At 28.1% G+C, this 16331-nt stretch overlaps 1 protein-coding gene across 1 annotated transcript; it reads left to right on the top strand.

The window, feature by feature from the left end:
- The first annotated feature begins 12439 nt into the window (after positions 1-12439).
- Positions 12440-13132, top strand: LOC100260689 (uncharacterized). The gene has a single exon (XM_002278184.5). The coding sequence runs from the start codon at positions 12514-12516 to the stop codon at positions 12889-12891; it is 378 nt and encodes a 125-aa protein (XP_002278220.1). The 5' UTR covers positions 12440-12513; the 3' UTR covers positions 12892-13132.
- Positions 13133-16331: the final 3199 nt, after the last annotated feature.

Raw genomic sequence — 16331 nt, 5'->3', positions numbered from 1 at the left:
GTTATAATCAAGAAAACATTTTTTTTTCATAATGTTTCTAATGAGATTGTGTGCACATAAATTCATGGGTCCAACCAAATTGGATGATTAAATTAGAAGCCCTAGTTGTTTAGTAGTTAAGTGATTTAACCACTAATAGGTATTCATATGATGTTATGAGGTGTTAGGTTTGAATTTTGTAGAATTTCTCTTGCTTATGATGCTAGCATTCTTTCTAGATAAAGTTATTTTCTTTAGCTAACATTTGACTATTAAATTATCCAAATTTGAGATTAACTTTCAAAGATCATATTAGTGATTTTCTAATAAAAATAGATAATTAAGATGTTCTATAACATAATTCTAACAGATGTTTCCACCGTCTAGTTTCGATTAGTATAACTAATATTAATGTAAGATAAATTTATTAATTTTTAATTAATACATACTGCTTAATAGTATTAAGTTGATTATTTTTTTAATATTTTATTTATATTAAGTATTAAAAAATAAAGAAAAATCAACATGTTATTTTTTCTATTTAAAAAAATCAAATACTTTGAATTTTTTTATCCAGAAAAAAAATTACAATAAGTCATGAAAAAATAGAAAAACAAATAATATAAAATCTAAAAGCAAATTGTTTTGGACAAAAAGATAAAAAAACACACTCTTTAAGTTTTTGTTTGAATATATTTCTTATTTTTTGTTTTTAAAATCATAAAATAATAATAACTTTTATATAAAATACAAAAATTTTCAGAGGCTTACATTGAACAAATAATAATTTTAGAAATTGTTTAAAAAATTTGAGGCATTAAAAAAAATTTTACTACCTCAAATTTAAAATTTTTTGAAAGTAATTTTTAAAGACATAAAGGTAAATCTATATATATTTTTTTTATACAAGATGTTTTACTACTTTACATAGAACTTTTGATTTTAAAAACAAAAAACATAAGTTGTATCCAATCGAGTACCAAACACGATAGTAAATTAAGAATGTGTGTAGTAATTATTTTTTAAAATAATTTTAAATACAAAACTATTATATAACTTAGAAAACATATTTGGTAAATTTTTCACGAAAACCAATTTTTTGAAAATATATTTTAGATAATTTGAAAGTATTTTAATTTTATATATATAGAATACTTTTATAAAAATTAAATTGAAAAAATATGTATATTTAATATCCCAAATAGAATTTTATTCTTTACAATAATTAACAATTGTTATTGAGAATTGATTTTTAAAACACTAGCAAACTATCCCAAACTTCTTGAAAAATCTCCTTGGGGAATTGAGCTACACCTCAAACCATAGTCATCATCACTATATCGATGCCTTTATGTAGCAAGTCTACTTAGGTTTAGGGTCTTTATTCAACCCATTAGAGCTTAGACTTGGAACCATCATTATCCCCCCATATCCCTCTTTAAATGATCACATGCCATGTTATCTCCTTCCCTTTTCTTAATTTTCTTTCATAATATTTGATTAAAAGTATAGTTTTTTGACAAAAAATTTGAAGAATGAAGGCGTTGGTTCAATAGCTATTTGGTAAACTAATTTAATAAATTAAAATGGCTTAATAATTTAATTTAAATAATTAAATAAATTAAATATATTTAATAAAATAACTTAATACTATAACTTAAAGTTAAAAATATCTTTAAATAATAAATAAAAATAATTAATTTATTTTTAAGTTCATATTTTCATTTTACATTTTTATCATCATTTACCATAATTACCTCTATGAATTTTTCTTTTTATTACTCCATGACCCTTATTGTTACTCAACTTCCTTTGCCTTAATTATAATTTATGAAGATAAATATGTCAATTTGATAATTTAAAATAAATTTAAAGTTAATTTTTTCAAACAACCTTAATATTTAAAATAAGAATTAAGTAATAAGTTTTAAATCAATAATTTAAGCATAATTTAGCTTAAAGTCAACTTGAGTCATTAAGTAATAAATATTAAGTTTTACCTTGAAAATATTTTTAAGTTGTTAAAAATGACAACAAGCTATTCAAAAATCGATGACTATTATAATAGGAGTAATAGTAGATTTTTCATAAAAGTTAATAAAATATTTGAAAAATAAACACAATACGTAAAACTCTTTGTTTTTGTCATACTTGTTATAACGTTTTATTCCCTTTTGTATAAATATTGCCTATCCCCAATCTATGAGAAACCATCTATAAAAACTAAAGAATCATTGTAAAATATTATAATTATCCTCGTGAAAATACATTAATCTCCTTATTGTGTTTTATAAGACCGTGAAGTTGATACAAATATTATTTGTTCTGAACTCGATAGACTTTTACAGTTTCAACACACATTTATATGATTTAAATAAATATATTACATATATATAATTCTATGAACAACTTCCCTTGTTTGGTGTGTGATATCATAATCACACTCTGTATAGTTATAACATCCTTATTATATCTCAAGGGATTGTGAAATTGATCAAACCACGCATTTAAAATCTTACACCAGAATTAAAGACTTCGATACAATTTGTGATAATCTACTCCTTTATATATATATTATCCATTTTTAACTCAATGAGTCATTGCAATTTTAAATGTATTTACAAATAAGATATATAGCAAATTTTTATTTTAACTATACAAACTCTTTTTAAAATTATGAAGATGCATTTATTCAAGACATAATATCTACGTAAGACGGGAGTGAGTTGTTTAGATAGTGTTAGAGTCGATCCCGAACTTAGTATGAGACACTATCTATCCAATCTCATAAGAAATATTTATCTATTTAATCCTGCAATCCCATAAGCCATAACTATACGAAAGTGATAGGAATACGGATGAAGATTCATCAAGTATGCAGGGTGAGGCTACACTTACACTCAAACGAGTAAACACGTATACCAATTTTTCCACTAAAAACATGTATTCATTTAATAGGCTTATTGTTAAACACGCGCTTGGGGAGAGCGTGGTGTTGCCAGTTGTGAGGATTGTTTGTCGACTGTAACATGTTTCAGAGAAGTATTCATTTGGTGTATTATTATTTAGTGGGGATACCCAAGGTATCCGAGGGAGTCACCACGTGGCCGGTTTTATCCTTTCCACGTGGCGACAAAATAGGTGCGCCGCATGTCTTATGTACGCCCATATTGGTAGCATTTCTAGATCCATTTGTGGGGCCTTCACTTAGTTTTGTGAGCCAAACACTATTCAATCGTATACATCTGAGTTAGTCTTAGATCTATCTCTACTATGTAACTAGAAAATGTAGATACCTTATCATATTAATCTATCAAATTCACTAATATTAATCTTTTCGATTCACTCCACCGACTTACCGACATTGTCATCACTATTTTCTTAAGGAGGATTACAAAGGATTTAGAGGACATGTTCGTTTGTGAACGAAGAGATGACTCATACTAGTCCACCTCGAAATATATTTATAAGAAAATGTTTGATTGATTAAATATATAATGAGATTGATAGACATAAATTATCTTAACATGTTCATAATAATTCTTAATTAGTAATTAGATCATAAGCGGAATTGAAAACAGATCGAAAATATGTTCCTCCTGTCATTGTCATTCTTATAGGTTAAAAACAGTGTCTTAAATTTTTTAGGTTTCATGTGTTTATAAACCTTTCTTAACCTCTTCTTAGATGACATTTTTTAAGACTAAAAGAGATTGAAGGCTTAAGGGACCCGACCCATTAGTGCTCTGCCCCTTTTTAAAAACTTTTCATCACCAAGTCTGCTATGAGCATGCATAGAATATGGGGGTAATGATGCAAACGTGATTCCAAACATTAATCCTTGTTTCTAAATTGATAGAATGAATGTGGACCAATTACATATTCGGTTTGTTACCAAAGATCCATGAGAAACAAAATCCCAATAGAGAGACGAGAAGAAAAAAGATAATATATTATATTTATATAAAATGATAGAATAAGTTATTTTATTAGGGAGTGTTTGGTAAAATTTAATATTTATTATTTAATAACTTTAAGTTAAGTTACACTTAAATAGTTGACTTAAAAGTTATTCTAAATTATTAAATTGACATATTTATTCTTATAAATTAGAATTAGGATAAATAAGATAAAATAATAATAAAGGTTGTAGAGTAATAAAAAAAACTCAGACAAATAATGGTTAAAAAGTAAAATGAATGTAAGAACTTAATAATAAGTTAATTGTTTTCAATTATTACTTAAAATTATTTTTTTATTTTCAGTCATTTCATTAAGTTATCTTATTAAACATACTCAATTTACTTAATGACTGAAGTCATTAAGTGACATTAATTTTTTTTATTTTGTATATAACTTATTTTTTAAAACGAAAATTTTTAATTAAAAAATTATAAATTATAAATCTTTAATCATGAAATATTATTAACCAAAAAATAAAAAATTAGTAACTAAATGATAAGTTGTAGAATAATTTTTAAATAATACTAAGTATGAAAGATATTTCATATTTTGTTTTTAAAGCAAACATTCCATTTTTAAAATAAAATAATTTTTATTTTAAACAAATATTGAACTTTGAAATACGATATATTTTCATGTAGGATATTTACATCATATCTTCTCGTACATTGTTAATCAAAGGTAGTCTACATTTTCATGCAATAATTGATTATATCATAACACATAAAAAAACACTTTTTTTTAATAGTAAAAGAAATCCCATCTTTATAATAATTAAATATATATATATATATAGCAAAAATTGATATTTATGATTGAATAAGTAGAATTTTTAAAATATTAATCTTTTTACATATCTTATTATAAGGTTATAATAATCTATTTCCTCTCATATAGATATTATTGGATATTTTTTTAATAAAAAAATGTTCTTTTAAGTGAATATTATTAAAATATAGTTGTTTAAAAAACAAATACAAAAATACGATACTTTTTATCACTTCTTTTATTTTTATATTAAACTTGTTTTTTGTAAAAATGAAGTTTTTATACTAAATTTGTTTTTTTTTCAAAATACGAGTTCCTTTTTATTGTAAAACTTTTTATATTGAACTCATTTTTTCAAAAGATGAGTTCAATATCTTTTTACATTGAACTTGTCTTTTCAAAAGACGAATTATACTCAAAATTAAAAAGTGTCATAATTTTAGAATTATTTTTTATGTTATGGTGTTTTTATAAAAAAAAAATTGAAAAATACACTACTCTTGCATAAACCTGATATTATTTATTATGTCCACTGAATTCTCATAATTTTAAAATACATCTACATCATAAAGATAAATCTACTATATATATAGTGTTAAAATTTTATTCTCACAATCGATGTGAGATATTACATTTACCTTCTATATAGATATATAGTTCATGTGATATATAGAATTGCAAATCAGACAAATAGAATCTCACACATTAAAGTCGATGATCCTTCTAATATCATTCATAACAATTCATTCATTTTTATATAGATATTATCCGCTTTAAACTTAATAAATACTTATAATTTTAAGATACATCTATACGATGAAGAGAAATGTCGATTGTATGGTTAAAAATGGGTTATATATATCAGTATAGTGGCATACTAGCATATGTATAATGAATGGAAGCTAGTTTAGAAGGTATATGTATTCAAGAATCATAACGCCCGGCTTATGAAAAGTCATCAATCAATACCAATCTTGTAGGTTTAGGCCATGAGAAAATGGTCTTGTCATGTCATGGCTTTGCATGTTTGTAGTGAAAAAGACCCACCATTTGGAGTGGAGAGGATGGACCCACTTGTCCACAAATGATAATTTCGAATATATATATATGTAAGTTCCAACAAATGCCAGCATCAATTTCACAAACCACGACAAAGAAGTCAATGTTGCCAACTTTATGAGCCCAAAAATAAGTGGAGAAGACTCGCTCAATTATGCACCTTAAACACATTAAAGAGGGGATTAATAGTTTCTCTCCAATAAAGTTTCTCAAATATTCCCATGAAGCTTCTTTAATTATTGCCTTGTTGGGGATGATTATTGAATGACGTTAACCCCACCTTTTTGGTTTGTTCTTTTTAGTGTTTAATGATACCAATGAAAATGAAATATAGGTGGAGCATTACAAATATTCTCTAGGAGATGAAAAATAATAATTATTAATAATTGTCCAATTAAATTTAAACCTAATATCTGGATTAAAGATATCAATGTCACGGGTTTTTTTTGGTACTCATCCTAACCTATTCCTCTTTTAATGAGAAGAGTTTGGGATATTAATAAACACATTTAGAGTGAATTTGAAAAGATTTAAAAAATCGGAGATGAGTTTAAGACAAATTTGGGTATTACTTTGTCACGCCCCTATTATATATAATTTTAAATAAAAAATTATTTTATTTGATTTTTTTTTCATTTTTCAACATTTTAAATATAAATAAAAGATTACTTTTCATACAAATAAATTATAAATATGTATACTATTTCTTTATTTAGAAATTATGTTTATTTTTAATAAAATTTTAAGTTTTAAAAATAAAAAAATTGAAAAAAAGTTGAAAATTTTTAAACGAGGATAGGTGAGACGGGTATGAGAATTTTCTATACCTATCATGTCCTTTTTAATTATTATTATTATTATTATTATTGGCATGAATGAGAATAGACATAAATAAACATGATGGGATTGGGATAAAGTGACTTGTTTCGAACCCGTTGTATTATTATCCTTAATTTGGATAAGTTTGGACAATCATTTTCAATATTCATGTTAGGTTTAAGTTAGGTTTTTTCAATCTGAACTTAATTTGAATTATACTCGAAATAAGGTTCAAATAACTCAAATCTAACTTAAACCTGATTTAACGTTCATCCAATATATTATAATATATATATATATTATAATAATATTAATTTATTTTAGATTTGTAAGAAAAATATCAAATTATATTAAATTGTATACTTTTTTTTCCTATAAATATATATGTATTATCCTATTTACTATTTAAATTATTTACAATTTTTTTAAAAAAAATAGTATTTATCAATTTTGAATTATGCTACCTAAGTTTAACTCAATAAACCTGAATTTAAAGAAATGAGATTGAGTTGAACTCAAATTTATCGTTTCTTAATTCGAGTCAAGCTTAAAGTTAGCTATCAATCCAATCAACCAACTCAAATTACATTCTTAAATTTATCATCAAAAGGTAAAACCATAAAATCCAAGTAATGTTTTATTATTATTATAATAATAATTATTATTATTATCATCAATTTTCAAATTAAATTTTAAAATTTAAAGGTGATATTAAAACTTAGACAAAATGATATTTTTGAGATGGGAGAAACTAACCTTATAAAAAAAAAAATCAATAATACAGTAAATAGCTGGTGGGTTAAGGAGATTCAGCAGTTTCTTCTTGGGGGTTTGTTCATTCTTTTCTTCTGATCATAATTGCAAGCCAGGGGCCACAGAGATATGGAATAGCATTCATGTCTACCATAATAGATTGCTCTGCAGTTAGGACAAAAGGAATCCAAACCCCTTGGGCAGTAATGTTGGAACATTATTATTAGTCCAAGCCAGTCAAAGACATGCATTCCCAACAAAATGTAAATGGCTCTCCCATTTGATATTGTTTACTGGGCTTTTGTGATGTTTCTCTTCATACGTCTGGGTATGTGGGCTTAATTTGTGCACACAGTGTTGCGGGATGAGGGCCTAGCTTGTGAGCCACGGCCCTTTCCAGGCTGAATTTTCACCATGTTTCCGGTTTATATTTCTATCAATAAAAAATAATCAAATATTAATAATACTTGATTATCTTAATTTAGGTAATAATATTTATTTTCGTTAATTTTAGGATATTTATTATGTCATATTTGTTTTTTGCTATTATTGTATTAATTGATCAATTAACAAAATGTCAAGTCTGAATCAGTTTTATTGTCATTCACAAAGAATATCCAGGGTCGAGTTTCCCACTGAGCTCGCAAAGATCAAGTTGGACAATCAACTAACTCCTTTGATTTTTATTTATTTTTTGATAAATGATGACTTTGACCCATCATATATTTGACTTTTTTATGATTTAGAGTGTTTTTTTTTTTTAAATATGCGATTGTAATAGAGAGAAAAGTGAAAGTTTCGTTAATGTACTACTCGTTCATTTGAATAATAGATTTTAATTAAGTGTTGATGCATTCGATGATCATAAAAATCATATTAAATACCAAATCACATTAAAATATTTTGTTTTCTCCTCGTGTCGACATATTAATTGAAGAAAATAGAAATAAATTAAACAAATATACTTAAAGTTTTTACATAGGTCAACTAATCAAGTTTATCTCAACATATATATAAGACATAATATTTTGTTATACGATGAAAAAAAATATTATGAATGATAGAAACAAATACAACTATTGAATTCAAAAAACAAATTATATTTTTCACTTTTTATATTTTCATCGAGGTCTTTTGTACTTTTCTTCTAATCTACACCCGAACCACAAGTCTTCTTACTCCACCGGGTAACTCTTTTTTCTTCACATCTCAATCAACCATATCCCCTCGCACGTCTATTCCCACCTCTTGGCAGTTGGGAAGCAAGACTCCACACCCATACACGAAAAGTCCTCGCATCTCTCTCATTTGCTTTCATTCCTCTTTCCATTTTCACAATGTCGAAAAAGCGGCTAACTTTATCCACTTTTCGCAGCAATTTTGACGGCATATATATATACCAAAGTAGATTTTACATTCAGATATAGACATACAAACCAAGACCTTCTCTAGAAGCCCACTTATTTGCCGGCTTTAAGCTATAGCAATAGAAACGTTGCCAAGATGCCAACGTCTAGAAATCAATTACCACAAGAAAAGAACTTTTACTCGCTGTACGTACAAGTTGGCTATGACTTCAACCAGGGATTAAACCTATTCAAATATCATGACCAAATGCTCTAATATGATGCATATGATGCAGCCAGGGGGGTTGAATAATCGATGCTCTTGTGCATCAGATCAAGCGACAGTGAGACAACATGCAGAAAACGTTATAAAATGATGAAGTCAAATGAAGAAAAACATCGAACCCCATATAATAATACCATCACCATTGTTGACACATTGCTAAGGGACAGAAATGCTGACTCCAACCCCATAAAATTTGATGCGATTCAATAGCTTAATTGAATGTTTGATTAGTCAAATGCTGATATATATGATGATAACATCAATTTTTAGCCTGTTTGAATGCATATATACTTTGAATATTTTGTATTAATGTTTACAATTCTATGGAGAAGGTACAGGCTTGTTACATACCCCCAAGACTCTTTCAAACTAGATATTTTAAGACCTCAAAATTGATGGAACTCTTAAACTAGGACAAGGGCCGGATCGACGACTTCTCAAAACATGTATAGTCATTTGTTTTCATCAAAGTTAATCCCCAATCCTGAGAACTAGTGTATGTCTGTTTCGTTCTACAATCTCATGGGATATAATGGAAACATTTTGCATGTATGAAGAATGAATGTGATATACCAAATCAAATAAGAGAAAAAAAAATCCTTAATATATGAAGGGTGATTGTGATATACTAAATCAAATAAAAGAAAAAATCCTTGATACAACGGAAATATCTTATAATCTCATAGGATATGACGAGAGTATCGCGCATGCATGAGGAATGATTGTGATATACCAAATTAAATAAGAGAAATATATATATATATATATATATATATATATATATATATATATATATATATATATATATGGATGACGTTATTATTAAAATTATTAAGCAAATCTGATAAAAATGTCTTTTGACATCCTGTATATATAATGATTGGTTTTTAATCGTGTAAATAATAAATATATAATTGACGGTTCATTAAGCTCGAAGTAGATAATATTATTTACACGATTGAACTTTGGTGATTATATGTGCACAATGTCAGAAGACATCCTTATCCAACCTGCGTAATAAATTTGATAATACTGTAAGAATCTATGTCACAATCAAATCCACATATGGAGGCTTTTTCCTTTTCTTTTCTGCAAACATCACTCATTCGTCACCATTTACAAGCCATTACCTATCAACACACGATCAGCGCCCCCATTTTTCCAAATCAACCATACAAAGATGGACTTTTCCTCAGCTTCTCAACTTGGCCGTCATGAATTGGAGAAGTCACTTAGGGCAGTTGATAGACATACTCATCCCTTTACTTAAATCCATGGCTATCTTGACCCAATATCTTACCTTTTCAGCCATTAACTTTGAAAACCCTAAAATATATCCATCTATATATAAAAATATTATATACAAGAATTCAAGTCTCATTGTCACCACCCAGTCTAAATAATCCTGCTAGAGGTTGAGCAATAGGGAGTTGTTGCATGTCAAAATTAAACTTAGAGCCCCACAAGACATCACCTTCAAGCCATTTTGGGGGCTATAAGTTTAGAGCATGGGCCAAATGCTAACTCCAAAATATGAATTGGGTGTGGCTGAGTCAATAATTAAAGTATTGAGGATATGCTTGGTTGGTTTGAACTTTGAATGTATACAACTATTTGAATTTGGACCCAAACAGAATAGAAAAGGAGAAAGAAGAAAGGAAAGAATTCTAGGGGTGTTCTCTAGCTGTACTTTTAAGAAAATTGTGTGGAAGCTTGCATGGGATGATTCAATGCTTATTCCATCATTCAAACTTCTAAGCCGCAAACCCTCTTCTCCAATTCATGCAATTTTAAAATAGGAAATAATGGCCAAAAAGCAAATTTCTAAAACCAATCATACCTTTTTTTATTAAAAGATTAATATAATTTGTTAAAAAGTTTCAAAACATTTAATAATAGGGTTACAAAACGTGGAAGAATTTAAAGAATGTTTTAAGAATCGTACAAGATCCATTTGTTATTTATTTATTTATTTATTTTGACAAATAGTCAAAATTTCATCTGAGTTCGAATTCTATTAAGATGTCTACTAGAGATCGAAATAACAAGATATTTATTTTACTCGAGTGATAGGAAAATAAAAAAAATAATCAATACATTTAAGATAATTATGTATTCACAAAATAGTATAATTAATCAGGTGTCAATTTTTTTTACACTTTCAATTATGGAAATCAAGAATTTGATAGATAGCTACCTTGATTTTTTCCTAATAATTCACACACATGAGTTTAGATTTATAATTATGTGGATCATTATTAGGGTTGAGACTCAATCAATGTTGATTTTGTTAGTTGGACGTTATCATAAGCTTGGAATTGACGATAACATGCTAGCCACGTGGCAGAGTTTGGTGGGCTGCGAGCATGGGGTGAACGTGGGGATTAGTAGGAGCCAACTTAGACTCTCACCAACCATGCTTTATGAATATTAAAAAACTGCACCTCGGGCAGGAGTGCTGGGTAGGGATGGCCACACGTGTGAGGTGTAGGTGGTCGTGGAGCACATGGGATGAAGGCTTGTGGATAAAATAGGGTATATATCATTAGGGTGATGATGATGGAAGCACACGTGGAAAGAGTAGAGGGGAAGCGGTGCGAGATTCTGTTTGGAGATGTGCTTTCACACCTACTTTAATAAATCAGATTCCTTCTTCAACCCCTTTCCCACTTGGGTTTGGGTTTTTTTGGGGTTTGCCTACCTGGATCTGTTTGGCTCCTGGGAAAGCTCATGGCTCGAGCCCCATGAGCCAGGGCTTTTACCATAAGCTTGAATGAAAACAAATTAAGGGTAGGGCCCGCTCTCCAAATTTGAAAGAAAATGATAAATAGAAAAAAAATTATTTTTATATATTCTTTTAAACTTGCTTTATTTACTTATTAATTTATTTTAATAAAAATTAAATAATTTGAAAATATATAAAAACCTATTAGATCATGTTTTATGAAACTTGTTTTTAGTAACTGTTTTTTATTTTTTTATTTAAAAAATAATTTTTAAAAACAAGTTTTATATAACTTAATTAAACGAACTCATATTTATCTTTTATTTTTAAAAATTGATGAAAATAATTTTTACTTATTCTTTAAAAATTATTTTATATTTTATTTTATTTTTAAAAGTTATTTTCAGATAATAATGATAAGATAATGTTATAAATCTTTAAAACAACCTTTTATTTTTAAAAACAAAAAATTATTTAACTTTAAACTTACCTAATTGAAGGAGAGATGTGACGGCAAACCTAAAAAACCCATCCATTGCCATAATAAGCCGAGCCAAGCCAAGCCACTAACCCTAGAGATTATGGATCTAAAAAGCAAGGGATGTTCACATGGAGTGAGTTGGAAGACAACCCAAAAGGAGATGTGGGATGAGGTCAAATCCCCCATCGCCTGCCAGGTAGGATGGCTTATCATCCCACCTGGCAACCTACCTCTATATTATATATATATACCCCCCACCTCCCCCATCTCCAAAACTTCTTTCCTTCCATTTCTCCAAATCAAAGACACTCAGAACAAACAACAGCAGTAAGAAATGGGCAACTGTCTCAGACACGAACCTCCCATGCAGTGGGCCGGCGAGGACTGGGGCTCTCTGGCGCCGCCCACCCACTTTTCCGGCGACACCCATCATGAAATCTCCTCGGACAAGGCCATGAAAGGGGAGAAAGACTCTCTTCTTAAAGAAAACCCAGGCTTCTCTTCTTCTTCTTCTTCTTCCTCCTCCTCAACTACGACAGAGGTGAAGGTGAAGATCTCAAAGAAGCAGTTGGAGGAGTTGTTGGGTAAGGTGGACGTACAGGGGCTCACGGTGCACCAGGTCCTCCAACACCTCATGAACGTCAGTGATCGGTTCGAGACCGAACAACGCTCCTGGCGGCCTGCCCTCCAGAGCATTCCGGAGGTCAATTGATGGCTGTGGTGATGGCGAACATGAAAGTGGTGGCCTAGAGGTTGTAGAGAATCCCTCTCCCCGTCGCCCCTTTTTTGTTTTTGTTTTTGTTTTTCATGTTTTATGTATAATTTTGTTTTCATTGTATATAGAAAAGAAAAACAGAGCTATAAATTTCATGAAACCCTCTGGTTTTTGAGAGATTATTGTAAAAAATAAGTAAAAAAAGTTTAAATTTAGACACCTTTTCTTATTTTCTTTTCTTTTTGCCTTACATACTTTTAGTTTTGTAATAATAATTTATGTGGGAAAATACTTTCAAATGATTTTTGTTTTACAACTTTGAAAAACACTTGCGAAGTTCACCCAAAGCTTGAATGATTGTTTTTTTAAAAAAAAAATATTTTCCCTTGAGATTTGTTTTGCAACTAGTTTTAAAAACAGAAAAACACAATCAGAAAACTATATTTTTGTTTTCTATTATTAAGAATATAAAACAAAGTATTTGTAAAAAATAATTTTTAGTTATTTTATATTGGCTTCACTTGTTTTCTCGATAATTTATAAAATTTATTTAAAGATATTAAAAATAAGTTAAAATTTATTTTCGAAAACACTTAACCGACATGTTCTCAGTTTTCAATTTTAGTTTGAGTATATTTATTGGTTTTTCTTTAATTTATTTCTTTTTTGGACTCGGGTTGGATCAACACTTGAGATAGCAAAATTTCTTTGAAGTTGAGTATGATTTTATGTTTCTATTTGGCTTATTTTATTATTTTTATGACTCAAAAAATTAACATACATTACTATCATATATCAATATTATTTAAAAAAAAATTAAAATGATTTTGATTTATTTTGAGATAAAAGTTGATATATTTTATTACCCTTGATTGCAACGTGTGTGATGATATTTCCACACCAACTTCCAATGGAGTTTAATTAGTTTTTCCAACTCTTATTTAAAATAAATATTAATAATTTTATAAAAAAAAAGTGGTTAAAATGGAATTCTCTTGCACCAAAAATGCATTAAAATGGTGATAATCAAACTTCAAACTCCCATGCATTCAATTTTGTACAATATTCCAAATCAATAAGAAAGTCAACACATCAAGAGGCTGATAAAATGGGACCACCCATGAATGGAGCCACCATTCCAAACTGGTTGGCTAAGAGCCCAAGCTACAAAATGATGGTCCTTGCAAACCAATCCATTCTGAGTATTACTCATGAAAATGAAATCATTTGACTCTACATTGTAAATTCTATTATTGATGTTTGATAGCTTTAGGATTTCAACTATGGATAGGTCATAAACTTGGAATTGGTCAATTTTTCATTTATTTTTGGTCATCTTGCCTCACAAATACTACCCTAAAGAGAAGGAAAACTTTTGCCATCATGCAATATACTAGTGAAGTTATTTGTGCCCACCATTGATTATGATGTTATAAGATAAGATATTTGAAAAAATCTCACTAACTTTCCATTTTTCAATTCAAAATGTTGATGATATTTACCTATGGGAACCAAATTTTAGTATTCGCCAAAATTGTGACACTACCTTATCTTATATTAATGTCATGATACCATGTAGATAACATTCACCACAATAGTAATGCTACTTTTCTACAGGTTATGTCTGACTTTCCAAAAATATGATGAAGGGAAAGAAAATAAAGAGAAAAATGAGAAAATAAATTTAAAGTTAATAAATTATTTTTTATATGGTTATTTAAATTTATTTTAGTTATTTTGATTCATTGATATAAAGATTAAATAATTTAAAATTATGTAGTTTTATAGCTAATTTTAATTAAATGTGGTTCTTTTTTTTTTTTTTTGTATTTTTATAGTGAAACCAAACATGAAAAAAAACTATTTTTTTTTAGGTTGCGTTTGGTTCCCAAAAAGCACAAAGAAAAGAAAAGATAATTAAAACTAGTTAGAAATTTATGCATTTTCAAATTATTTAGTGGTAATATCAATTAGTTTAAATAACTAAAATGAATTTGAAATGACAAATAAAAATAATTTATTGACTTTTTAATCTATTTGTTATTTTCTTTTATTTTTTATTTCCTTATGTTTTTCCTCTCTATTTTATTTCTTTTGCATTTTTCCTCAAATTTTTAAAAAAACAAGCATAGTCTGCATTTTATTATTTTCTTAGTACTTTTCAAGAACCTAACATAACCTTTGGGTTTTCATGCTGATCTATCATATGTCATATGACTGTATCTTTAAATTTTGACTTTATTATGCAATAATGTCATGCCAATTTTTATTTTTATTATTATTATTAAAGACAAATGGAGGGATGACAATGGGTGGGAGGGTTCTAGACCAACCATCCCCATCTCAATCCATCTAATTATTTAAACTTATTATCATCTTCATCCAAAAAAGGTTTAAATATGCGAGAACATATATGATGTGATGAAATATGAGAAATTTTCATAGCCACCATATTTGCTTGCGCAAGTGCTTCCCTCTAAGGTGGAATGCTCCCCTATTAGTGCAGTTTTATTTTTTACATCCCACATTTCCAATAAAATATTTGGCTTTTTCTATTCAGCTAAAAGTAACCTGTTGACATCATCCAACATAACTAAAGTGAATTTATTATCAATAGGTTCAGTTTAGTTATGTTGGATGGTATCAATAAATTACTTTTAACTGAATAGAAAAAGCCAAATATTTTGGCTTTTTCTATTCAACCAAAAAACAAACACCACCTTAGTCTCATTCATCTTTAGTGTAGAAGCCCTCAATTAATTAGCTATTATACATTCTTTCAAGGCTAATTGTTTTTAGTCAAATCTCCTTATTGTCTTTGCATCCCTATCTCTTTTGTCACTAAGCAATCATTTAGGCCTTAATTGGTGATCCAATTGTTTTCTTATTGACGATGGGTTAGCAACCTCGACCTTTAGAGGTTAGATATAGTATTCAAAATTTATCTCCTTTTGGTACTCTCTCGTGTCCTATGTTTGATTTTATTTTTTATTAATTTAAATTATACTAACACACACACACACACACACACATATATATATATATATATATATGTTATGTTTAATCCGTTTATCCTATGTAATGAGAATAACCCATTTATGTATCACCATGAGAATGCCAAATTCATCACACTTGACTCAGAGGAGGCATGCTTTGAATTTTCTACCTCTACGACATCTAAAGGCCCAATTTGTTCCTTCTTCAAATCCAACACTTTGTATGTCTATCCTTTGAGAATGGTAAACAAGGATTAAAAATTAACTTATTATGAAATATGGATTATTAAAAAGAAAACATTTTATAAATTTTATTGAAATTGGAAACTAAATTCAAAAAGATTTTTTTCCCACAAGATGACTTGTTTCCAAATTAAAATTTATTTACCAATTTTTTTTTTGTTGTAAATAATTAATTTTTATATAAAAACTGATTTTTTT

The sequence above is a fragment of the Vitis vinifera genome, chromosome 19 (genome assembly GCF_030704535.1).
Source record: "Vitis vinifera cultivar Pinot Noir 40024 chromosome 19, ASM3070453v1".
Classification (NCBI taxonomy): domain Eukaryota; kingdom Viridiplantae; phylum Streptophyta; class Magnoliopsida; order Vitales; family Vitaceae; genus Vitis; species Vitis vinifera.
The sequence above is the reverse complement of the archived record's forward strand: the minus strand, read 5'-3'. Positions and strand labels throughout refer to the sequence as shown.